Here is a 27,260-nt window from a genome sequence, read left to right on the forward strand (position 1 = left end):
AAGAATTTACACAAAAGAAGTACTTTTTGTGTTAGATCTCTATTGCCTAACCAATGTCTGATGAATATTTCTTTCATTTTAGCAAAATGATCTAAAGTTATCATTCCCATAAATCATGGAAATTTGATACCATTTGATACTAGAATTCAAAATCTGGAGTCGTATTGTGGTTTCGATTTTTGATCAGAAAGATATTATTTCAATATCATGTTTCGATACATTGTGTCGGTGACAAATTAGAGGATCAAGAAGGAAGATGATGAAACAAAGGAAAAAGACAATGTCGGAATGAGATAGTACTAAATTCATCTCCTTCCTTCTTGAACTCCAATATGTTACTGACATCTTGCATTGAAATATCTATACGATATCAAAATAGTATCGTTTCCGTCAAAGACTGAAATTTTGGCATGAGTTTGAGATTTGTAAATGTTGGATTCTTTTCTTCACTAGTAGTAATGTTTTGAAATCAAGTCCAACCCAACTCCAAGCCTCAGTTTTTTGGCTGAACCCCACCCATCGAAAATCCTACTCGACCAGAAGTTTTACATTGGTCGAATCAGACCGGATTGGTCTCCATTTCTCCAGCAGATCGGTCGACCCACCCGGCCAGTCCTTAAGTTGGTCCAGTCAGATAAACACAAGCAACACTGCCATGTTATTGAGAATACAATATGTAAGTGACATTCTTGTGTGTTATACAACATCAATGAACAGAAACCAATTTTCTTGAAATGCAACGTTTATATATATTGTTTAATCTTTTCTCCATTTCATGTTCGCTAATCTTTGTTCTATTTGTTATAAGAACACTAGTGTTTTTGAATTGCTAGTATGTACTAATACGTAGGGGAGTTGTGGCGCAATATAATGATAAAATTATCATTACGTGACTTTAATCCTGAATTTGAGTTGGAAAAACAGTTTTTTATAAAATATAAAATAAAATTATATATAATAGATCTAATATGATCCAACTATTCTTTGAAACCCATACTTACGAGAGCTTCGTGCAATGTAAACTACACTACAATTAAGATTATAGCTGTTATTATTGACACTAAATTATCCAACCCTTCAGGTCAATTAATTTTGAAATGATCAATTCGGCCTCATGAAAATTTTTCACTAACCATCATAGTAAATCAAAAAATGAAGATGATAACTTAGTCTAACAATTAACATTTTCGAAACTGCTATCTATTTAAGAAAAAATCTTTATAAATTCGTTATCCCAGGGCTAAGATTATGATTGATAGACCTATCATACCTTGCTTATTAAAATTCCTATCCAGAAAATTCATTTCATTTGTTTTTTTTTTTGCTGAATTTGCATCAAAATGCTTACTTTAATAATTAAATCATTTAGTAAAAGCTTTTTGCACTAAAAAATACTTCTAAATTTTAAAAAAAGAATACCTAAGAGTCTCATATTTTTTAAACCAATAAATGGCTCAAGAAAATTACTCAAATGGAACTTCTGTAATGAAACTTTAAAAATTTTCTAGACTCCGCAGGAGATAAGAGTTTAGATTCAATATAAATATGATGATAAAACATAACTGATACATATTGTAAGAGACTGTTTTCGCGATTAGAATTCATAATTTTAAAATCATACAACCCTAATTTCACCAATGCATTAAAACTATGAAAAATAATAACATTACATATGAATCTCTATCATTTTATATCACTTTTCATCACAAAGTAATTCAAAAATGAAGCACAGAGGAGTATTTTTATGAATATCAATAAATAAAGGTAATTTTTTACCTTTTTTTTTATAATCTCAAATAACTCAAGAAATGTACTTAGAAGAGATGGATCAAAATGAGAGCAGCTAAGAACTATACCCTTTATAACAAAATACTACAATCTGCACTTGATACATTACAGATAGTGATTCTGAATCGAAGAACACCAGAAGTTTTACTTCACCGATAATACCTGAACTAGCTCATTCTCGAGAACGCTTGCTCGGTTCGGTATGTGTTACATATAAAGAGGAATTCCCTCGATGCCTGCTACGATACTCGCGGTTTATTGTTTTGATCAGCCCTTCTATCATCTCGGTTTCGTCTTAGTTTTGACAACGATGACTCGACAGCCAGAACGCGCATTTTATCTTTTCCACAGCAGTGAAGATGATGGTGCAAAAGTATCTGTACAGCAACTGATAAGGTAAAGAGTTGTAAACAGCCATATTAGTTGAAAAAATACGGAGAATCCAGAACGTCGTTCAGGTTGAAATCTCCCCGTTCTGGCAATGGCGGGAAGCATAGACCGGGGAATGATTTCTCAAAACTCTCCAGCAACTGCAACATACGAAAACGAAAAGGAACATCGCCTTAAACATTCTTGAGCTATTGAAGTAGTCAACGATGCTAAAAGATATTGGTGCTGAGGAATAGAGAACTAGAGCATTACATTTTCTAGTATGGGAGTTTCGTAAAGTTCCACAAACTTTTCCCGAAGAATTCTATTCAGTTGATCCACATCGCGTGCGTGCGTCCAGTATGAATCATGGACTCCTGCAAGGTAAAGGAAATAATAATATGCGAACCGACATAGATATCTATGAGGCGTCGCCTGATAAAAGAAAGAACCTGCAAATGTTAGTCCTGCTTTTTTACAAGCAATCGCAGTCATCATCATGTGAGATCCATCGAGGGAGTGAACAAAGTTTGGGGGGAATGCTGTCTTTTGTCGTTTCACCATGACCTGAAGAAGCGACAGAAACGTTAAAAATTGAACATCTAATGTCGATCGTGGAAGAGCAAAAAACTTTAAACTACAGATAATGATAGCAGTAGAGACCTTTTCAGTTTCTCTCTGTAAGGTCAATAGCTGAAGAGATGTTCTAACCTGTAAGATAAGTAACGACGATACCGAGAGAAGTTAATGTCAAGCAAAGAAGAACGAAGATGGTATTCAGATCAGTAGGTTCAAATATGACTTACTTGATGTGTTCCTAATGCACGGTACGGTTGAACTACGGGAAGTCCAAGAGGTGTAGTCCATCTTACTGGATGGTTTTGTGAAGCAATAATCTACAACCAATACGACTCAGATTATGATGTCGTTAACAATAATCCTGAATACATCGAACTTAAGCATAGTCACTGGTGAACTTTGTGACTAGGATATAAGCAATAGGAGAGCAACCAACGACACTACTGTATGTTGTAGAATTATATAGTATTAAAACATTTAAATACATAAAAGAGACTGTTTTTATGAGTCAAAAAGCATCCAACATAATTGATTTCGAGTTCCGTTGTCGTCTTCGGGACATAGATGATTAACTAAACAATACGGACCTTTGCACATTCACCAAGCCAGCTCATAATGCTACGTGCAGCCTCGAACATCTGCCCTAATGCAGTTAAAGTAGTCTGTTCAAGCGATCACAGACTTTCAGCAAAATAGAAGACAATCAAACTAAAACTATAGTATATAAAGAAAAGAAAAAACTAGTAAAGCAATGGACTGTCGCTTACTTTGGCAGCGTAACATGCAGCACTAAATATCTCTGCATCGTCGGCGGTAAGGTCTCTCTCCTTTAATCTTTTTTTGATTTGATCACGAGCGCCAATATAAGTTACACCATACACAGATGTCATGACAGTCTGCTTAACCAACTTCCTGTCCACCTTCATCAAGCAAACAAAATAATTACGAACGAGCATTTGAAAACTATTGCATGGTTAATAAGAAAAGTGTAGAGTTCCCACATTCAAGACTCCCACACCAACATCAACCGTGGTACTAATAACTATTATTTCATCTGAGGATCAACTGTATACGGACAAACAACAATGGTGTATAGTATAGAAACATTTAAAGTCAGCCTAAAGTATATGCGCTCTAAAAGACATATCCAAATCTGGAATTAGTAATCTACATAGGCACGAACTCTTAAAGGTGTATCGTATATAGCAACCTGTACGACATAAACACACTAACTAGTCTGCATGGCATGTTTTTATGAGTTTGGTATCTGACAGGCATATCAACCCCCACACTGGTGTGAATTATAATTCAGTTTTAAGGTGAAAATTTTAGTGATTTCTTTGCTAATAACCTTCTCCCACTCTTGACCCACCTTGAGTCTCTTTGCGATAGCTACTGCTGAAATAATATTGCATGGAGGCCTCCTACATCATCTGCAATAGCATCTTGGCGTCTGTTGTCAGTGACCTTAATCATTCAAATCTAAGAGGTTCTATACGATAGGACTAGAAAGGAAAAATATAAATTAGATTGAATATGGCAGGCAAAGAAATAACGTTAATGCCTTGAACAAGAAGAAATACTAGATGTAGAAGAAGTGACAATTTAATTCTTTTAAATGAGGCGAATGGTTCAAGCATGCTTGATTTATGTGTTCTCTTCTTTCCCTTTCAAAGCTCTCACCAACATTCTCATCACCACCCTCTATCGTAGAACCACAACCACCAACCATCACATGTGAAACAAAGGTCACATCATTCGTTATGAGTAGAGCAACACGATTGGCCTCCTCCGCCGGACCGAATAAAAAGACTAGCCTCAATGGATGAAAGTGGCAACCACGTCGAACATCTATCATCACCATCCACCATCCTATCTGCTGTCCTCATAAAAGCACCATTGGTGGATCTAGCACACGCTGTATGAGCAAAGACTGACCGAGGTGAAGGTACGAAGTAAAAGGTCAAATATGATGATGGTAGCAGGAGAAGCAGAGTTAGCGAGCAATGAAGCATGGAAAGGAAGAGGGAGTGATGAACAAGGGTCTTGTGGCAAAATGGCAAGATAGTTAGAAACAAACTCCACGTAGCTGAAGAAGACAAGGAAGGAGGCCTCCATCAGAGGTTCTTGCAAGCATAGCTATTCAGAGGAGGATCAACAATCTTTTTATTAAATCATTTTCAATTTTGGGGCGTTATGCCTAGCGGGTGATCATGCGTATTGGTTAGGCGTTGAGAAGCAAGCTATGTGAACTTGGTAATTCTTCAGAGTGTTTATTGCTACTGGACAAGAAGATAATATGTTAGTAAAAAAGTTCAGTCTGATCAGTTACAAATTTCATTTTTTGCTAAATTCGTTAGAACACCTAAGCTTTATGTAGGTTTAGATAGTGCCCAATGCTGTATATGATAGAACCATTGCAGATTCAAACTAAATCCAGTACAGTGTAGTCCAGGTGAATCAACAAACCTGACCAACTAGAAGCCTCGCCTGCAAAGCATTTGGATATTCATTAGGATCTTCCTCTGCATCTCTTTGCATAATGTTGCGAACCCTGCATTTCATTCATAACATTCTCTGTCATGGTTATGGTACACAGATCATAGCAAGTATAGTCCCAAAAGTTGATATTGCCAACTGATCGGAAATTTGAATCAGATAAACTGAAGAGTTTTAGTAGTATTAAATTAGCAGAGGCAAATTGAAAAAATTCAAGGAACCAACTAAGATCGTGACTAATAGATCCAAAAGGTGCAAAACAGAGAGAAAGCAAAACAAATTAAAGAGTAGAAATGTCAACTAGCTCACTAAAGAATTCCTATGTGACGAAACTACACGTTGCAAATTAAAAGTGAGAGATGCCAACTATCTTGCTAAATAATTCCTATATGGTAAAACAAAAACATGTATGTTGCTGCTAGAAGCAAATAAGAGAGTAGGTGAATTTGCAATTCCAACATACAAAAGAGTGCGACTATATCACCATTCACCTAGCAGGACAACTTGAGGAAATTCACACAAACAGAGAATATGGTTGCATCATCCCTGCTTAAGCATTCAACACAAGGGGCCAACACAGATACCTACAGCGGGATCATCGTTATGTCCTCCCTATGCATTTTGATGCAAGAAATGAAAACATAGACACTGCAAAAGGAAAACACTGCCATAATAAGATGTATTGACTGGGTATGGTTACTTGGAAAAGCCATTTCAGATAGGAAACTCGCAAAAGAATCTCTTTTAACCTAATTTAATCATGGTAAACTAGTGACTATTTTGTCATCACTCGATCTGAAAGAAACTGGAATAGTGCTATTTGTCACTGAACCAAATGTCGAAAAAGCTACTTCCCAGCTGGTACCTGTCAGTTACCTATCCCAGGATCCAGGTGAATGGGGATCATGAACATTACCGGTTCTTGAGAGGGGAAACTCTATCCTTTATTCTGATTTTTTAGTCTATTCCTTTGCGACTTCACCTCTCTTGGATCTTTGCTCCATTATACACAAACCCTCTGTAACTTTGAACCATACGTCTACAGCGCATCTTGACCAATGAGGCTTTGGCTGAATAATCATGGCTATCTCATTCGCTTGCCTAAGTTCTATACAACACAACCACCTGTTGTCGGAGATGTTCAAATATATGGCTCTTCGAACTTTAGCTCCAGGGAAGATAATACAGAGAGAAGACAGAAAGTATGAGAGGAAGCTTTTCTACTTTTTCTTTTTTATTTTCATGTTGTTTACTAGGAAAAAAATCAGAAAAAGAGAGATTGTTGTGTTGATAGAAAAGATAGATACGTGTAGGGCTGTAAATAAATCAGACATGGGTGTTCATGAACAAGCTTAGTGTATGGTTCAATAAAGCTTGTTTATGTTGGTTCAATAGTAAAAGAATATGTAAAACAAAAAAGCTTTAACACTAATGAGCTCAATTGGCTAGAAGTTCATGAACAATTTGTAAATAAACTTATTTATTAACAAGCTTGAATAAGCTCAATAAGAACATGATCAATCTTGAACAAAGTTAAATTGAGCTGGATTCAGCTCATTTACATCCCTAGAAACAAACAAAAATGATTTGAAAACGCATTTGTTATACCTATGGTGTTAATCATGCCTAACTTCCACACAATAATCTACTTACAATATTGAGCAAAGAACAGTACAGCATGATACACTGAAACACATGGTATATACATTTTTGTCAGAGTTAATTCTAAAGAACAGAAAATATAGAATTTGCACACGTATTTCTAGAACATTCCTAAAAGTCAACTCACGTGCCAAAATAACAAAGCCATGAAAAGTGAAGGCCTGACTTGCAGATGCATCTAAACTAGTAGCAAAAATCAAAGTAATGATAGAGTCCAAGGGATTTTCAGGTGGTTAGAAATAAGATGCTTCCTAACAGCTAATGATAACCCAGTGTAATACTATCAGAAAATATCAGTGCAGTGAATTACATGTCTCAATGGAGATGGGATGAAAGAACATTTGTGAAACCAAAGTTTGGTATCTTATTAGAGTATCGCTAGTAAAATAAAAACAAAATATATGAACTGGAAGTAACTAAACAAGTTATTGAAATGCAATTACCTAGCAGCGATTTCTGAGTAAACATCTGCAGGCTTGTCTCCAGCAACAAGGTTTACCGCAATAGCTCCCAACTAAACATAGAAATTTTTATCCAGCTTAAATTAATTTTTAAAAAATGCATTAATGCAATGAAACAAAAAAGGATGTAAAGTGATATAAAAAAGGAAATATAATCTGCAAAATTAAAAAGAAAACATGCACTGAAATTAGTTAAAATTTGTTTGTAACAATAGAGACATGCGTACAAGATTGCATTTCAAATTGCTTACTTTTCCATTCAAGTTGCAATATATCAAGCACAAGGTAGTCAAGTAAAGCATGTTCATGTTGGGACAAAGAAAAACTAAGTTTAACAATTAAAATAATCAAAAAATGGTATGCACTTGTCGGTCGGAGACAATTTGCCATACAATTGTCTGAACAGGCCATTGCAAGCTGTCAACACCAGAAAAAATAAATTTCTCTAGAGAAAAACTATCACAAGATCAAGTTCAAGCTGTCAAATTTAACCAAAACATAGCATTTGGATTACGTGAATACAATTTTTAATAGTAAAGTGAGCACAAATTGGAAAATACAAATAAGTTTATAATGTGATGAAATTAAGACTTCCAATTTAAACAAAGCTTTTATTAATTATCAACGGTTAAATCATATCAGAAACATATTTAGAAATATGTTCTATGGAAACACTTGTTCATTTTACTCAAATGAACTACCGCAATTTATAAATGATTAATAAAAACAAAATTTGTCATAGTTAGATAAAATGAGAGCCTACCTTGTCTCTTCCTAAAGCTGCATAGTGTTGCAGTCCATTGCAAGATCCATCCTGGAAAAGAAAAAGTTCAATCGCCATTTTTGTTATACACCATAACCACCAATATAGCTTATATTTAAACTGAGAGTTACTATTATTGTGATTCACTCAATTACGTGGATACTTCACATCAAAATAACCAATTGCGAAATGTTTCTCTCTCTGTTGATCTATGAAGTCAAAATTCAATTATCTAACCATTTCCACAAACTATTCGAAACCCTCTCCTTCAAGGCAAATCAAAATTCAAAAGAAGCTCCCAGTACAGTATTTCTAACTCATCCATCCTGGTAAGTGGAGCTTCGTAGAGAAACATGAGTATTAACTTTGCATTTACTTCTATAGCATATATTTGTTTAAATGTCAAAAATGAATTTACAGAGGCCTATGGATCTTGACGTCAGTTAACTATCCAACTGTCCATCAAACAGTTGGGGAAGCTGAAATTCAAAATTCAATTATCGACTATAAAATCAGGTTTCCTGCAGTTCACACAATTCAAATATATGGTGGCATGATACAAGGCATGAGTCACAACATAGAGACTAATACAAATTTAAAACAAAATCTTAGATCTCAGTTAGACTAAAGCAGAAGTACAAAGGAATGAACTTGAACAGCCACACACCTGATGTACAGGTATGTGAGAAACTGTTGCTTCTGGGCAAGAGCTCCTTAATGCCTCAGCAAGATTGATGCAAACAGCCAGGCATTGGAAGGGATCTTCAGCACCTAACCACCATCGCCTACCTTCAAGTGGTCTATCTGCAGAGTCAATTATATCCTCCCAGTGATTTTCTGTAAATGCTAATCGGCCATCATATGACAACTTGTCAACTCCGCCAGCATATAGATTTGCCAGATGAATTTTTAACCAGTGTAAGCCAGACTTTCCTAGGGGGCGGCCCTCTGCGAATTCTAAAACTCCTCGACATAAATCAGAACCAAGATGGTTTAGGTACGGATGCATTGGATAAGCACGACCTCTGAAATCCAGGTTGTGTGGATAGTAAAACCCCTCCTCATCTTTCATTTTTCTAGCTACCTGCTCTCAAGAATAAAGACGGAATAATATTATAGGTGGTAGTAAAAAGGAACTAACTGAAGTATGACAATAACACAACGACAAACTTCTTACAGCAAGCTTAAGTTCCACATCACAGCGTTGAGAGTGTCTTTCACTATTTTCCTTCTTAACAGAGTTCTTTTTCCACTTCCACTTCCGAATTTCAGCCTCGTCTTCTATATCAGGTCTCTCAGGAAGAGGAATCTAGAGTGAGAAAAAACAAGGGGGCAACAATCCAATGACAACACTAAATAAGTTGCATTGTCATGAGAAAATAATGAACACTTTGCCATAAAATTATAAAAGGGTAGCCCGGTGTACGAAACTCCTGCCAATACGGAGTCCCGAAAAAGGTTCAGATCATATTGTCTATTGTATGCAGCTTTACTCTGCATTCAAGAGATTATTTCTGTAGTTCGAACCTGTGACCACAAGGTCACACGGCTATAACTTTATCATTGCGCCAAGGCTCCCCTTCCTTATCATAAAATTATGTAATCAAAAATGTTTCAAGGCTAAATATAAACTCACATCTTCGCGGTCGACCAAGTCAGCAAGACGTCCTCCGCTGGACCATATTGTTTCCACAACACTAAGAACCCTTTTGTTTACCCTCCATTTTGTATTGCCAAGTGTATTCAAAGCCTAAAATATATGGGATTAGTGCTCTAGTAATATATAAAATACCTTATCCAATAAGAAAACCATATCACTTCTACAAAAGCTCAATAGGATGAAACTGTTGTATAGATAAAGAGTAGCCTGGTGCATGAAACTTCCGTCAATGCGGATCCCGGGGAAGGATCTATTGTACGCAATCTTACTCTACTCTGCAAGAGGTTGTTTTTGATATTCGAACCCATGACTTCTAGGTCACACGGCAATAACTTTACTATTGTGCCAAGGCTCCCCTTTGTGAAACTATTGTACAGATATTAAGAAAAAAAACTTCAAGCTCTTGCTAGTGGCAATAAGTGCATATGTAAAAGTTGACGGTGGTTCAATGAAGAAGAAGAGAGAAAAGAAAAGAGATTCCTCAATCCATCACATATTCAAATTCATAGGAGAAAGCATAATTACTCCAAAATATTCAAACATATCTCATATGAAATTTTATAATAGTATCCTAGAGATGCTACTATCAGATAAATAAGGAAACCATATGAATTAGAAGAATTTACAAGAAGAACAATTTTGTGATATAAGTACTCTTTTTCCACAAGTAAAAGCTGATGATCTAATCATGGAATCTTAGGTATCAATAACCATTGATTTCACCATCTGACTTAGTTGGTATCTTCAAATTCCATCTCAAAACATACTGTTGAAAATATGAAAGAATTTATGATCCAATGAGCAATGGTGAGGTTTAAAGATTATAACAGATATAAAACCTCAAAAACAGTTTCCATCGTCTTTTTAGGAGCCTTTTTAACTGCTTCCCTTTGTTGTCTTGCTCCATGTGTTCTCATTACATAAGAGCGTAGATATAGATGTGCTCCTTTGTCAAACCTAGATAGAAAATAAAGTCATTCAATTAAATCGAAAACATTTTTTTTTCTCAAATAAATGCAAATATGCAGTTAAGAAGGAAGCTGATTTCTTCAATGAGTCATCTTGACAAGGATTGTTGGTCAATTGATTAATCTGCATATTTCAAACCAATTATAACCTGTAATAATCAAAGTCATTGTATAAAAGAAAAGCAAATAACATATCATAGTAACAAGTCATGACAATACATCTAAAATAGGTCATAAAAATATCTGATTGAACGCATGGCTATAAAACAAAGTCGCCAAGAGCAACTTTCAAAATGATCAAGTGACAGTACTATTTCACATATCTCAAGCCCACAATACAAGATCATAAAGAAGCATGTTGACCAAAATTCCAGTATTCAAGATTCATTAGAACCTACCCTGTCCAATTGACTGGCGGTACCAACATAGGCACGTAAGGAATAACCATGTGTCTTGCCTGTAAACCAGAAAATTATTTAGAGCAGGCTAATTTTGTCATACAAAAAGATAACTATCACAAGAATGTGAAGTGCTCAAAAGTGAATAAGTAAACACTCACTGTCCTATCTAATCTTTGAAGAATCAATGGATCACATTCAACAACCCCATAACGATGACCGAGCCTCCTGTATATAAAAAAACAATGTTACCTTATGAAAATAAAAGGATTTCAACAGGCTTAAATGAAGGAATATTAACAGAATTTTACTTCGAGTCTTTTGCTACAGCTGAGGTTGTGTGTCTGAAGGCAGGTCGAATATCTGGTGGATCATCTGCTGACTGGTTAACTGGGGGTTGTATATAAGCTGTATTCATTAACAGCTCAATCAAACGGCTTCCAACCTGACAAATGATATTTGTAATTACAACCAAAAATATATACAGAAATAAACTTCAAAAATATAAAAGAAACTATACCATGGCCTGAGCAGCTTGACCCCATGGCTTGGAGTCATCTTGACGCTTGACAATCATCTTTACTCGGTGAATCTTATTCTTCTTCATCAAACTTGTTACCTTCTTCCGCAAAAATTCTTGGTCTTCCATCACGGTGTCACCTTCCACTTCTTCAGATTTCTTTTTCTTTGCATTCTTCTTTTTTGTTTTCTCTAGAAACCTGTGGATTCTAACCTGACACACATGAACAAATCAGACCAATATAGAACGTGTGGAAGCAATAATGTATTGACCAGGAAACTAAGTATATAGTAAGTCTCATTAAGTATATAGTAAGTCTCATTGCAAATGGCCTTTAAATTACCAAGTCAAGATTAAAGAGAAACAAAATGCTAAAGGAAATCCACAAAATAAAATAGAGAAAATTAAAGGAGGCTTAAATTACCATCCACAGCTAAATAGAGAAAATAAAAGGAAATTCACAAAGTAAAACCAGAAGATTAAATAAGTTACATTAGAACCATAATGTCCCCCAAATGACACTGATAGAGTTACACCAGGTGAGTGCAATAATTGTTTGTATGCCCTACATATCCTAAGTAGGGGATCATATGACCTAGCTTAGCAATGGCTTTATGCTGGATAGTGAGTTTCACCCTTCTTTTATAATTATGATGAGTCACTTGCATTGAGCATAGAGTAATATATGATGTATGGGTAGGATCTTCCATGATGATTAATTTGGTGCATTTGCTTTTACATTTTTCATTTTTACTCTTCTTTTTATGACTTCTTTTGAGATTCTCCTACCAGTTTCACTAACATCCTTCACTTATGTTTGCCTCCCATTAGAATGAGGTGGGTAATAACAGTTTTAGTCAAGTTGTTAGAAGCACTACCATTTTTGTTATTCTAAGACACTAGAGTTGGAGTTTTGCATAACTTGGGGGTTTCTGTTGGCTTCTATTTCCAGCATTTCCTTTTACATTTATGGAGCTTGTCGTACTTTGTCTCTCTGCATTAGACCTTATAACTAGTTGGATAAGTTTTCAATTAAATGGATTTTATCATTTTAACAAAGCGTTCTTGCAATTACTCAACAAAAAAATTTAAAGTTTTGGCTTCCTCTCAACGAGATATAGGCAGCAAAAGAGAGATTTTTGTCGTTTGTGGATCACTAGGATAAATGCAATAACTAGGTATTGCATTGCTATAGTAGATTAATACATAATCTGTACAAGAAGCAAATTCTCAAATATCATAATCTGCAGTAAAATCCTTTGTTATTCAACTTAGATGGAATAGTCATAGTTCCATTCATTGTTACACTACTAAATTAGAATGAAATAGAATCTGATTTCAATATATCATATCTCACCTTGTACAATCCAAACAGAAGGTCCACATCTTTTTTTAGAATTAGTCTGCTTTAGTTTGTGGGATCATTTTCCTCAAGACCTAAGGGTAATGAAAAGAATTATAGAATGGATTGGTAATTTGATATTATATTGGTATGTGTGTGATGCTCTTGTACCTTATATCTGTTCAGTGTGAATGTTTTAAGAGTACTGTTTAACATTGGTAATTTGATACTATATTGGTATGTGTGTGATGCCTTTGTACCTTATGACTGTCCAGTGAGAATGTGCTAAGAGTATTGTTTAACATCTCAATGGCACATTGACACGAGGAATATACAGATTGACTGACACAAGGCACATTCCATTTAAGCATTTCTAGCCTTGGAAAGAGAGTTCACTAGGGGCATGACAAATTCTATATTAAGGAAATAGTCAACTTGTAGTTAAGACATACCAGATTTTTAACTTCACTAAATATTTACAGTCTCCAACAATTGTACTTGTTACTAGAATGAAGTCAATTAAGCTGGTGGCTCCCAAAATTTTCAGAAGGGTAAACTGAGATTTTAGTTTTTGCCAACCTGCTTGCTATTTTACCATAAGAACCATGAAGATAGCGCATAGTTACAACAACAAAATAAATAAACAACAATCTGAAAATGCACCATAAGAAGGTATTAGCACCTCTTGCTCAATGGCGTCGCCAATTTGGCATGCAGCATGAACTAAAGGAACATTCCCACATCTACTGTTAGCCATCACAAGACCCATGAGCTTGTGCATAGTGATCACAGCCATCATATCTGCTGGAAGACGATCGAAGAATGGAGCATGTGATGACTTAGATTTCTTCATATCCTTGCATATCTCCTGTTCTGCAGCTATAGCATCCCTGAATGGCTCAAACCAGTCCAAGAGCAAGGACTTTACAAACGGCAAGTTCGGGGCAAGCTTCTGCTCACACATATCCATCAAGAGTTCCTTGTACTCTTTTGCCGCCTGCTCCCAAGCTTCAGTCTCTATCTTTACTTGTCTCCGGTGCAGAGATATATACTTGCCTGTACTCATTCCTGCTATCATCCTCGGTGACTTCTGAAATTGTTGGTTCAGCTTAACCTCAGTAACGAACCCATCATCACTGTGCTTGCCTCCACCTCCACTAATGCCGTTACGCATCTCCTCAATTGTCGAGGTATCTTCATCCGCGTCAGTAGAAGAGACCGCCTCTGCAATGCTAGTGAACCTCCTGGAATTCGTATGTAGCCCCGTAACCTCCCAAACTGATACATCAGTGTGCCCCTTCCTTCGAAACCGATCATCCAAGAGTCTAGCGGCAAGGGACGCGTCAAAGATCGTATTTTCCTCGCACAAAATTGAATTTGTAGAGGAACCCAGAACGCACGAGAAGGTAGGGAACTCGGCCGACCGGTCACCAAAGAACCTGAAGTTTCGGGAGGAGCGGCATGCCGTTCTTGCAATGCCGCGCCACATTTGTATGCTACGAAATGAAGCCGAGATCAAACAAGAGCTTATCGAACTAGAGTATCTTCACTGATATGAGACTTGGGCGGATGAAGACAGCTTCATCGCGCATCAAACTCCGACATTAGGGTGTGAGAAAAGGAGCAGGAGTGCCGCTAGGGGGCGAGAACGGAGGCGCAACAGAAGATGCGTCCTTGAGTAGTCGAAAAAGATAAAATTTTGGAGGGTTGATGAGGCGGCGATAGCTGTGGCGGCGGCGGCGCTTGAGGAGTGGCAGGGATAAACGCGGCGGCGCCTTCGAGCGGAACAGACGCACGGCCCCTTAAACCCTCTTCTCTCTGTTTCCAGTAAGGACAAGATTTTTTTGATTAATTATTTATTTTTGAAATTTTATTATAAAAAATATTTTTTTTCAAAATAAAAAAGAGAAAAACATTTTTTTTTCTAACAAAACATAGAGTATCACTAGGGTGATGAGTGGTATTTTTCAAAATAATTTTATATTTTTTTATAATTAAATCATCTCAAAATAAGATATAAATTTTACAAATTTATTCTAATTATATTTATATATGCTATTTTTGTCATTTGAGAAGCTTGAGCATTCAATTTCTCTTTTGTGAATTTTAAGTTTTTTTATATAATTTAAGTATTTAATTTTTCAAATCAATTAATCATAGCATTATCGGCGAAAAAACTCTACTAGTTTGACACTGATAGAGATGAAGGTTAGAGAAGTAAATGAGATTAGATACCTTAGTAGTCCTAGTCGTAAACGATGAATACTAAGCGTTATGTGTATTGATCATTGCACGTTATAGCTAACGCCTTAAGTATCCTGCTTGGAGAGTACGTTTGCAAGAATGAAACTCAAAAGAATTGATGGAGGCCCTCACAAGCGATGGAGCATGTAGTTTAATTCGATAGAAAGCAAATCAAGAACTTGATATGTCGTGAATCCTCTTAAAAAAGGGATGCATTTGAGAACGTGAACACAAGTGATCTAACTCCACAAAAATTTTTCATCAATCATCATGAATAAACCGAAAACACAAACGATACGTAGCTTCGCAACAGTTCTAAAATTATTTCTCATTAGAAAAAATTAATCGTAATATATCATAATTAAAATCAGATTATTTCTTATTAGAAGAAATTAACCTAGTATATTATAACTAAACGTCAACTCATAAATATCTAATTAACTACAAAAGTTCTAATCCGGAGACATTTGTTTAACCTCTTGATCAATATGATAATAAAATTAAATATAATTTGTCTTACTAGTAGTTTAAAATATTTAGAAATTAGTCTAGATCTTAAATTAATTGGATATTATTGAAAAGCTAAAAAATAATTTAAATAGTTAAATTTTGATAGTCAAAAATAGCTATTTTCAGAGTATGATTTTTTCAGTTTTTAAATGTCTAAAATTGAATTTTGATAGTCTTTTATATTTGTTAAAAACTAGTGAGAGAATCAGCTTGATCGAAAAAACAACTTTATTATAAATATATCACAATGCAAAAAAAAAAATCCATAATTAGAATTAACATCAGAAACACACTTATAAAAAAAAATTCCATAATTAGAATTTAACTCTAACCACCTTATTAACCTAAAGATGACAAAATGAAGAAATAAACCACAATTATTATTATTATTATTTAAAAAATCTTTGTAAGAGTTCTTCATTATGCATTTCACTTACATTTCATATAGAGAAGAAGAACTAAATGACCTAAATACAATTTAAACATAATCAAATACATCTCTCTCATCAATTCAATAGCACTTCAAAATGATAAAGGCATTTGAAAAATAAAGATAAAAGCTAAATCTTATAGAAATAGAAATAAAAATAAAATAAAATAAAATAAAACTTACTGTTTTCACCTTCCATAATTTTTCAGAATAACTGCCAACAAGGGACACTGATGGGTAGCCTTGCACTATGAATATCACCTTTGGCTTTGCGTTCGACCGGTCGAACCAAATTGGTTGAGTCCAACTGGATTAGAAAATGTTGTTACTTATGAAGCATTACTGCTAGCTAGAATACATTATTGACTAGAAGAGCATTTGTACACTATACTCTTTAGTTACAATATGCACAAGTTCGACTAGAAACTAGCTATAACAGTTCATGAGAATTAACTAAAGGAGCAGCACCAAGAGATCTAATACTTGCTTCAGTTGGCTACTCAATGTATAAGACATGCATATCGACTACTTCAACTTAATTTTGATGCCCAAAGACACCTACTGAAACTGAAAAGTTAAGACACTATCTGCGTATATTTGGAACGACACCTGATGAATACGAAGATACACTTCGAAAGCAGCCACAATTATTCTCTTCCTTGCCTATTGATGCAAGAGGATGTATGAAACAATTTTACTATATTTACACCTGGTATATCACTTCATCTGGTCGTTCATCACCTATTAGGATAAGGCCCTCGACCGACATTGGAAAGAAAAATCTTGTCCACTGACAACCAGTTGATACGGCGTCTGGAGGTGGATCGATAATGATAAGATTTTCATGCTTCTGAAGAATACCGATAACACTTGCAGTGTTGCCCTCCTTGATGAACCTATCATGCCATTTATCAGTTAGAAAACAATACCAAATAGAAGAGAGCTTTCAATGTTGTCTTCTTAATGGTACAGATGGATCATAATATCATCATCAAGCCATGTCTTGACTTTTAAAGCTAACTTTATTGAACTTTATGTAAGACTAAATCATGATAATATTCAGATCATTTAAATATACAGATATACAAACAAATAGTAAATAAAGTTAGAATTTCTCTAGATTCAGCAAGAACAGTTTTATGACCATCTTGTTCTTTATTATTTTATCTGCAAAACCAGAAATCAAGGACGGGATGCTTGCAAAAAAAAAAAAATGGATGTGAACTAGTGGACTTAGAAACAAGCTTTGCCAATTCCTAATAATCATGTTCATTGGTTTTATCCCGTGTCATTCACATTGATCAAGAAGTTCTAGTAATTAAGAGGATGACATTTTCATATTTCGGAGCAAGAAAATATGAGAATTGAAGCAAGGGAACACATGGTCTCATCAAAATGATAAATTTGTCAATTTGATATTCTTGTCAAAGTAACAATGTTCACAATTCAGTGATTCTAAATTTTTTGTTTAAAAAAAAAAGGTTTAGTTGACACAAGAGGACTGATTGCAAATGCAGTTACCAGCTAGCAGAACATATAAATATGCCCTTCTTTATCAAATTTTAAATTGTTCATAACTTACCCTTCTTTAAGGTGCATTATGTGATCATCGCTTGCAAGATTGAGTTCTGTCAGCCAACTTGTAAAATCAGGAGACAAATCTTTATTTTCTTTGTTTATCTCAATAATAGTGGCAGGCTTAACAAAAGAAGTCACTCTAGCTCCATTTCCTGCTCTCACAAGAAACCGTGTTCCACTGTCTGGGTCAGATATGTAGAAATCTGCAACATACCTCTGTCAAAATAAGAAGCCAGTTAACTAAATAGCACTTCCTAGACATTGAACTAAAATTGATAGAACATGCAGAGTAAGTTGCATATGAAGTTGTGTAACATAGGTCAGCTAGACAACACTCACTCAAATGAAACACATGGATAGAGGACAAAAACTACAATATTGGTTTATAAACTATATTTACACTCACAAACATTTGAGAAGCTAATTTATAATACATTCATTTAGAACCAACTGCATATCTAGTTTCAGAATGTTGATTTAATTGATGCATGGAAGGCTATTTAGGAAAGACATCGATTCCATGAGTGGTTGGCTGATGCTTCATGCTTGGTGTTGTTTAAGTTGATGGTTGATTCTATTTAGAAAAGGCTTCAACTACATGAGTGGTTGCTGAAGTTGGCATGTGGAGAAACAAAAGAAGAATTCTTAGATATCAGATACAAGGCAGCTGTGTCAACTTCATCTGTTACAAGGCAGTCTCTCAGCGTGCATCTTTCAAAGACATCAACATCCTACTAGAGTCACCCCATCATCCGACATTATACTAGGTTCACCCTACTGTATATATTGGTTTGGTTCAATAATGGTCAACAACCTAGTGTCAGGCCCAGCTGACCCAGTAATGCCGCAGAAACTCTTAACTCAAAAACCCTAAGGCTGATTTTTCAGAATTCCAGCAATGTGACAACAACTGGAATTTCACATCACAGTGCAGAAACTGTGGAGGACAAACATGTGTGTCTGGCCAATGTACATGGAGGCAGAGTTGGTTGGTTGAATGATTTGTGTTTGATGGAGACCTAGGAATTTACTCAAGTGGGTGGGACATCAAAATCGTTTGCCTAATGGCTCGGAGACCTAGTACAAGACTCAAAAAATATAGAAGATTAGATTGCATAAAATATGCTTGAGAAGTTTGGTGCATTTAATATATTGGAGGCCTGACACCAAGTGATCTCTAAGACAGCCTGAAATGAAGTGGACTGAAATGAGGCGCAAAGGATTGGATGACATGGAACGAGCTTGGGGAGCTTGGGGGCCTGACACGAAGGACCTCTAAGACAACCCAGAATAAGGTGACTCAGAGGTGTAAAAAATTGAATGACATGGAGTAAGCTCGGGGAGCTTAGTGCATTAGACAAACTTGAGCCCTGACAAAGGGTGGACTCTAGGACAATAAGACTGTGAGATGAGTGAAATGTAACTTTGAAGCTTGTGTCTTTGTGCAACATCATTGGAAATAACATGTTTAGCTAGGTAGAAGTAAACTACTTAGTAGTAATGACTTGGTTTGAAGTCTTCGTCCAAGAAATTGTTGGTCCCAAATTGTAGTCTACGACTTAGCTTGATCCCAAAACTGTGTAGGTTTACAAGGAAGTTGATTGACAGAGGGACCACCGAATGAATTCAATAAACGGAGGAATTCGATTAATTAAAGCATGTTAGTCGACAAAGGAGTCAACTGAGTGTAAGGGCTTGAGCAATAGTCAATTGATATCGTCGTTGGTTGTCCAATGTAACATTTGTTCAAGCATTCAACTTGGGATTCCGAGTCAGTTGATGGCGAATAAAAGTGAGTCATTGAAGCTCTTCTTATATAAGCTCTTAGAGAGCTTTCAATTGAAAAGTGCATGAATATATTTCTATTTTCTTATATAAGCTTTTAGAGAGCTTTGAGTTGAAAAGGTTGCATGAAAATATTTTTATTTCTCCTCGAATAGAGTGCTATGGTTGCCCAAAGCTTCCAAAGGCTTAGATCAAGGTTAAAGCTATTTTGGGCATCCACATTAGATTCCAAATTTTGAAATAGAGATTTATAATTTTAAAATTTGTAACAGGCTAGGTGCTGCTATAAGTCATGAGAAGTAAAGCTAAAACAGATTTTGCTCGAAGAAAAATGTGCCATTTCATTTCAGATTTGTGTAATGTGTAATAATTACATAGAAGTGCAGGAAGGGGCAATCATAGGAAAGATCACCTTGAATAGTCATTTAAAAACCAAGTCAAAGTCTAACCTCAACATATTTGAGTCTCCATGTGGAGCACTTATGAGCAGGATTAGTAGTAAATCCACTCCATCCTCTATTCTCGTGCAGCTCAGTAGATGCATATATACACCTGGGGACATTTTGATAAGATGATTCAAGAGGGATGCTTCCACAAGTGACATGCTGCACAAAAGACAAAAACAGGAAACAACTGAAAACAGTCAATATCCCTCAAAGTATAACTAACCATATTGCTTTCAATAACTTGAACACCCCACTTAACATGTGTCACCTTTGCAACAATATTTAATAAACCATCAATTAACAATAAAAACACATCTAGAATGAAAAAAAGTAACAGAGAATATTTCAAATTCCAACAGCAATATCATTCTAAGCTTATTTGAGAGATCCAGCAAGAATTTAGTTACTTGGATCCACTTAGCAAAGAAAACAAGCAAGAAATACGTTGAAGAATCTCTTGTTGAGGTACTAAGTTGTCTACAGCTTGAAATAACAACTAATTCTGTAGTGTCATTGTATGAATTAACATAAAATTACAAGGCGATTAATTTTAATACTAGTAATTGCAACTCCTGAGAAAAGCATTCAAGAAGCATGTAATATAGCTTTCACCTAAACACAACATATATAAAATAATAGTATGCATTGTTCAGAAAAAACACAAGAATAATATGCATATTGAAGTTCAGAGATTTTAGCACAAATGGGGAAGTTTTAGGTCATTACAAGGATGAAGGTGTCTAACATACTGACCAGCTGCTGAGTCATAAACTAGGCCAAAAAGTTCTTTTTTTCTTCTTATGCGACTAAAAACATAAAAAAGCTTAGTTCTCCCAAGTATGTAACTTTCTGGAAATTGATATTCGTCATCACAAAAGCATAAATTACATGCATAAGAAAGACATGTAACAAATGAGCGAATTGAATGGTCAAATAAGGTGTTCGTTCTCTTAAGAAATTCTCATGCATTCACATATTTCATAGTTAATTCTATTGTTAGTCAACATTTTCTGAAATTGTTGTACCTTGAAAACTAGTTTCAATTTATTGCCTAATTTCGTAGAGGAGGAAAGAATCTGACTCCAAAATCGTCAAAATAGTTAAATAAATCAGATGCAATGGCTTTATGGTGCCTCAATCAGCCTTTAGTTGTCCAATCATAGTTTCAGAATTAGCAAGACAATAAAATCTTATCAAACTTAGAATTCTTTATTAGCTAGTGTCGTAGCTCATTTAAAACAAGATTGTCATCCCCATAAAGCTACAAGAAAGAATAAAACAAAGAAGCGAGAAAAAGAAAAAAAAAAGTTGCAATGAAAGCTTCGAGAGGAAAGGAATACCCCAGTGATTTTAACCAACTTCCCAATTTGGAGATTTCTCATGTCTATAGAAGTATTTGGGTAGAACCGCCAAAATCGTTTCACTTCTTCCCTGCCCCTCGCCCAATTCCACACCGCCGCCACCGCCACCACCGCCGCTACCGCTGCCACCCCAATCAGAATCACTGATCGCCCCACCGCTACCCACACGAATGCACCCACAGCAAATCCCGCCACGAAAACCGCCACCAGCGCCCATCTCCAACCCCGCGACAAACCAAACTCGAACTCCTCCTCCTCCACCGCAGTCACCGCTCCGCCATACCTGGCCTCCGTCTTCTTCCTCCTCGTAGGCAGCGGCGACTGATCCGTCTGCCCGCCGGACGAACGCGCGGGCCCCGAGGTGATCAGCCCCGTCGGGGGGATTTGCGCGAGCGGGCCAGAGGTCTTCCGCGGAGGCACCGGACCGGATCCCGAGGAGGAAGCGGAGCGGACGATCGGCCCCGAGTGGGACTTGGACACTGACCTGGACGGTCCTCCGCTGGGATCTCCCACCGAGGGAATGTCGAACATCTTGCCGAGCTCGCCGGACTTGCGGACGTCCCCGCCGGTGTAGGGCGCCGCCCTCGACCCCACGGCCGGCGCCCGCTCCTTCGGCAGCTCCGGCGGCCCGGAGACGATCATCCCGCTGCTTAGCTGGTGCGTCGTCCTCCGCACCGACATCTCCCTCGCGCCACTGTGAACTAGACAAGGACGAAGCACTTATACCATCCTGTCCAGCCATCTCAGCCGTCCATTTCAATCTTCACGTGATGCGGGGGCGTCGGAGGGAGTCGATGATTCGCTATTCTACACGCACGCCTCCAACGTATACCCACTTTCCTCCTATCACACTGTGTGCCTGACTAGCTATAAAAGCGGGTGCATTGGTGGGTGAAGGCCGTCTACTGGAGGACGCCAGGAAGTGGGCCCGTCGAGCACACAACACGTGGACCACTCGAGGGGTGAGAGGCGGCTTCGGCTCCGCACGGGCCGACCGGGCTCGACGCCGACGCGTCTACGGCGCTGTCTCGGTCGATTACGTGGCGAATTTCTGACCGTCCGATGGGACGAGAGCGGACAGATGGACAGTTCGGGGCGGGAGATAGGAGTGTGTGTTGCAGATACACTGCCGACACGTCCCGACGTGGACTCCGGATTGTACCTGATCAATCGACCGACGACAACGAAGCGTCTCGCCCCGCGATGAACGGACGAGATGGAGCGATCGCCGCGGGCCCACGGAGGGCAGTTCCTGGGGACTGGAAGGTCAGTGGCAAGAAAAACGTGCAACGTGGCGCGACGCGTGAAAGCGACACCAGATGACGGCCGACGTCAATTATTTTAAATTAAAGATGGACGCGGAGTTACATACACGATTGTGTACTCCGCCGTTGAGTGGCTGCGAAGAGGTGCCGGTGACGTAACACGTGACGTGTTGTTAGAATGAAAGGGAATGGTTGGGTTGGAGGGGAGCTGAAAAGAAATCCGATTTTTAGGAAATTAGCTAATTTAGCGATTGTTAGTTCCGTCAGATGACGTCATCGAATCAACCACATTTGGTTAGTCATCTCATTAGGATCAATAACAACAACACAAGATTTTTTTTTCCAAAACAAAAATTGAAATTAAGCTTTTATATATTGTTCCGGTTGAGAAGAGTGTACGGACAAGTCACCGGACCTTCACCGGAGCGGGTGTGAAACAAAAATAAGGATCTGACGCACTGCTAGCTCCTGGGCCTGAGAACACAGAAAACGTGAGTAGGAAGGCAGGGGGTGCCTCGTACGCGACCACTCCGACGCTCAAGTCAAAGACGGCGAGATGAGGAAGAAGATAAACAGTAGGGGATTTGAGCGTGGAAGAGAGCAGAAGAAGAAAAAACTTACCTGCTGAGGAGGGAGTGGTCGTTTTAAGGAGAGACGAGTGTGTACATCTGTTACGTCATCATTTAAGGAATATCCCATCAAGATTAATGAAGTGTTAGGAACAATCGAGTTCCTTGTCCCATCGCCAATAAGTAGCCATCTTGTCATGGTCCACGTGGGTGTCAGAAGGATGGCGATAATAAATGAGAGTGTGGGCTTGTCAGAAATCATGATGGGATATGCCAAGACACTGTAGGGCGATCTGGCGATTCGGCTTGACAAGAGGTTCGAAGGGCAAGGGTGGTGGCCGAATGAGGATATGGCCGAATGGAGTATAGCCGAATGGAGGTACGACCGAATGAAGTATAGCCGAATGGAGGTATGGCCGAATGAAGTATAGCCGAATGGACGATTTGGCCGATGGGTGAACCGAATGGAAGAGTGATTCGACTTCGTGTGATTCGGTAATTCCCTTGTCCAGGATCGAATGGGGAGGTCATTCCGTCGCTCATACTGAGAGCCGAATGGGATGTCATTCAATGGCTTCCTCGAACGAATAGAAAGAAAGTACTTGGTCAATCAAGTCTAAAGATACTGTCGACGAACCTTTGGATGAGATCAGGATCGAACTCGAGTCGAACCAGCCGGATCCTAAGGATTATATATATATAAACGCACCTCGCTCGCTAATGGTTGTACGTGGACCCGGCTGATGACCCACATGTTAATGTGTCCTTTCTCTAGTGGGTATAAAACAGAGTAGCAACGTGGGCGTCGACGTTTGGCTCTGCCAACAAGATCCCGGAGATTGCGATTGCGATGTATAGGAGGAGATAGGGTAGGGCAAAATGTAACTATTCAAAAATTGTGGGAGCTAAGTGAAAATTATAGTAAGTTTTAGAGGAGAACGCAAAGCGTTCCGATGTATATAATGGGATTTGTTAGGGCAAAATGCAATTATTTCGTGTGGATTCGCTGTCTGGTCGCAAGCAATCGAAGCAGAGGAGCCATGTAGAGGGCTTCGATCGAGGTTTCCGGTGACGGCGAACTTCTCCTTCGGGAGGAGAGCGGTGGGTTCCTTGAAGTGATGTCTCCGCGGCGGGGCTCGGGGAGGACCTGGTGCTCGAGGTGCTCAAGCGGGCGGACGGTTCGACTCTGAGGAGGGCCGCGTGCGTGAGCCGGCTATGGCGGAGGCTGGCGGAGGACGAGGGGCTCTCAGCAGCAGCTCCGCTCGGTGGGACTCACCCTCGGCAGATTCCGCCGCCTTCACTCCCTTCACATCCTCCCATTCTCGCTCCCTACTGCCGCCGGCCTGGGTGTGGCCCCCTCCCTCTCCCTCTCCCTCTCCCTCTCCCCTTCCCGTCGGTGGCCGGTGCCCTGGTGGGGCAAGGACGAGGTCCAGCTCTCGCTGTATCTACTCACCATCGGCTTGATGAACAAACTGTTTAAATTCTTATTATAACAATTACAAAATCATATTATAATCATTATAATTTTATAATCATTACAATATAAATATTTTTAAATATATAATATATTAATTATAAAATCATAATGATTACATTATAAATATTCATAAACAACATTAAAAATGTAATATACATTTTAATAATTATAAAATCATAATTACTATAATATATATAATAAAAATAATAATATTAAAAAATATATTTTTTTTAATATATAATAGTCCTGCAACCCTGCACGTCTCTTCGACTGTGACTCATGCACATCATCACCGCTGCCGCTGTCTCGTCTAGCCACCGCTGACAGCTGCTCCGGGCAAGATGGAAGCGTCACTTGCCGGCGCACAGAGATCCTTCCTCGGCCGGTCTCCGACAGCAATTTGGCCAAGTGATGTCTCAGTGGCAATGATCTTGTCTCCAAGTTGAGCTCACATTACACATTAATGGTGGAAGCTTATGCTTCGGCTTTTCTATAGTGGCTTCTATGTTTGTTTAGATTTACAAAAGCTTCTTCTATTGTGGCCTTAGCCTTGCCTTTGTGGTGGTCACTAACAACTGTGGCATTTGACTCACACTGAGTCGATCACTTAGGAGTGCTTCCCTCGTCCAATAAAGGCTCCAAACAGCCTAAGCCACTGAAGCCTTTTGTGTGTTTGTGTACATCAGCCGATATAGGCTCATTCGGTAGAGTTGAGTGAGTTTTCGTCACGCGGAGAATGCGGAGGGGTGCCCTAAGTTTGTGGTCCAGAAGCATACTGAGTCGAAGAAGGGGGTGGACTCCCCCACCACCAACTAGTAATCTAGTTGCTAGCTACTGCCAAACTATGGTTCCCTCCCTCCACAACTTTGTTGTTCATGATGTGTGACCACTTTCGAAGGGATCTATTGGACAGAAAATATTTCAGCAAAAGATAGAATCCGTCATCCCAACACCACATGATCGACCCCACGACCATCTGTCAGATAGAAAGCATGTATGTAGTTGAGAATACCGCAGAAGGGATCGGTACAGCACACTCGAGTATCACATGAGGGTAACATTTGAGTGTTGTTTAGGGTGAAACTAGGAAGACTATGTAAACTAAGCTGGAATGAATGGATTAGTAGCAAAAAATATGGTTAAGAACACAATGTTGGGAAATAAAGTCTGAGCATACCTTAACTTCAAGTATGATAGCAAAAGTATATCGAGATTTTAAAAGACAATGTAGATGAAGGAGCTATATATGGTACAACCGTCTGGATCCAGTTCTTTTAATCCCAATTGTTCACTTCCCTGCATTCCAGCTTTGTTCATCAACCTAAAGGGGGAAATTTGGTTCCATTCGTTCAACCCTACTGAATGCATCAGCATATCGATGAATAAACAAAAACATAGATATCAGAAACACAGCACAAGTGCAAGGCGACTAGGAGAACTGAGGGTGTAAATTTATGATCTAGGCCAATAGAAAACACTAAGAGAAATAATCCAGCTGATTCAGTAGTAGACATCAAGAAAACAATCTGCAGCAAATGAACTTCTGAATCTAAGAGACAAAAAGTTTGAAATCTTCCACAAACATTATATAAGAAACAAATAGAAAGGGAACATTAAGACTAATGTTCATAGATATAGCCCATTTCTGTAGCTCACAGTTCAGACAATTTGCTTCTCTAGGGTTCCTTTATGAGTTTGCTATGATAATTCATAAATCATCAGCAAGGGAAACAAGTTGAGGTAATTGATCCAAACAAACTAGGAAAATCAAGTTAATGGATGAAGGGAGACTTTATATTCTAGTCAGTAAGTTTTGTGATGAGACTGATAAGGAAAATGCTAGAAAAATATACTAGAACTTGTGTCAATTTCCTCGTCAAAAAACAAGGACCAGTCGAATGAAGCCTCTTATGCATAGTCCTGAAGTACAATAAACCAGTTCCCCACACCAAAAATCGTGCTCCGGCCCATAGAGGCGCCGCTTTGGGGGCTTTGGAAACTGCCTCTTGCCAGCAGGGCATTTTTTTTCTTCTGGCCTCTCATAACTCCCTGTCTCTTTGATCTCATGGCCATTGTTGCCCTTAAAACTATGCAACACATTGGGTCCCTCCTAAGTCCTGAGAACTGCATCATATGACACTTGCAAAAGAGACTCCTACAGGTTTCAATGAGCCATAATGCCCATCCCAGGCACCTATAAGTTATTTGCTTATCAGCTCACTGTCAGTATTACCCGCATCTCCGCCTACTTTCTCCTCTGTTCATTCATGTTAGTTTCTTTGGAAAATGTCTTTAAGATTGCTGATGTTTTTCTTCACTCCCAAAACTCACAGTTGAATGAAAACATTGTTCAATGAGGTATTACAGGTTTGAATCAGGACATGTAATCTCAGTCAATATCTTATGATTGTTGGCCTATCTATGGATATCATGGTTATATGTCTATATCAAACATCAGTTAGAAGCTTAATTAGTAGTATTTATATACTGGATCAACTATGACAAACATGGATGAACCATCAATTATTTATGATGTCAAATAAGCAATAATTATATGTAGAAGAGGCATCCAATGAATGAACTATT

The 27,260-nt window shown here is 38.0% G+C and overlaps 2 protein-coding genes across 3 annotated transcripts; both read right to left on the bottom strand.

The window, feature by feature from the left end:
- Positions 1 to 1,732: 1,732 nt before the first annotated feature.
- LOC141835955 (DNA-directed RNA polymerase 2, chloroplastic/mitochondrial-like) lies at positions 1,733 to 14,762 on the bottom strand. Of its 2 annotated transcripts, XM_074723363.1 has the most exons (19): positions 13,692 to 14,762; positions 11,668 to 11,880; positions 11,459 to 11,592; positions 11,309 to 11,375; positions 11,148 to 11,206; positions 10,621 to 10,738; positions 9,758 to 9,871; positions 9,299 to 9,430; positions 8,789 to 9,205; positions 8,122 to 8,172; positions 7,341 to 7,411; positions 5,206 to 5,290; positions 3,504 to 3,656; positions 3,324 to 3,398; positions 2,964 to 3,053; positions 2,821 to 2,868; positions 2,610 to 2,724; positions 2,431 to 2,534; positions 1,733 to 2,318 (listed from the first exon to the last, which is right to left on the bottom strand). In XM_074723363.1, the coding sequence occupies exons 1-19, from the start codon at positions 14,496 to 14,498 to the stop codon at positions 2,208 to 2,210; spliced, it is 2,964 nt and encodes a 987-aa protein (XP_074579464.1). In that variant the 5' UTR covers positions 14,499 to 14,762; the 3' UTR covers positions 1,733 to 2,207. The 2 variants fall into 2 exon arrangements, with proteins under 2 accessions (XP_074579464.1, XP_074579465.1); XM_074723364.1 differs by lacking the exons at positions 1,733 to 2,318; positions 2,431 to 2,534; positions 2,610 to 2,724; positions 2,821 to 2,868; positions 2,964 to 3,053 and having other exon boundaries at positions 3,335 to 3,417.
- A 1,667-nt stretch (positions 14,763 to 16,429) lies between these two features.
- Positions 16,430 to 22,044, bottom strand: LOC141836421 (putative membrane protein At1g16860). The gene is made up of 4 exons (XM_074723909.1): positions 21,343 to 22,044; positions 20,006 to 20,161; positions 17,776 to 17,987; positions 16,430 to 17,089 (listed from the first exon to the last, which is right to left on the bottom strand). The coding sequence occupies exons 1-4, from the start codon at positions 22,042 to 22,044 to the stop codon at positions 16,897 to 16,899; spliced, it is 1,263 nt and encodes a 420-aa protein (XP_074580010.1). The 3' UTR covers positions 16,430 to 16,896.
- Between the last annotated feature and the right edge of the window lie 5,216 nt (positions 22,045 to 27,260).

Source organism: Curcuma longa, chromosome 10 (assembly GCF_044706935.1).
Source record: "Curcuma longa cultivar G26 ecotype Majalengka, Jawa Barat chromosome 10, ITB_CL_G26_1.1, whole genome shotgun sequence".
NCBI classification, from domain to species: Eukaryota; Viridiplantae; Streptophyta; class Magnoliopsida; order Zingiberales; family Zingiberaceae; genus Curcuma; species Curcuma longa.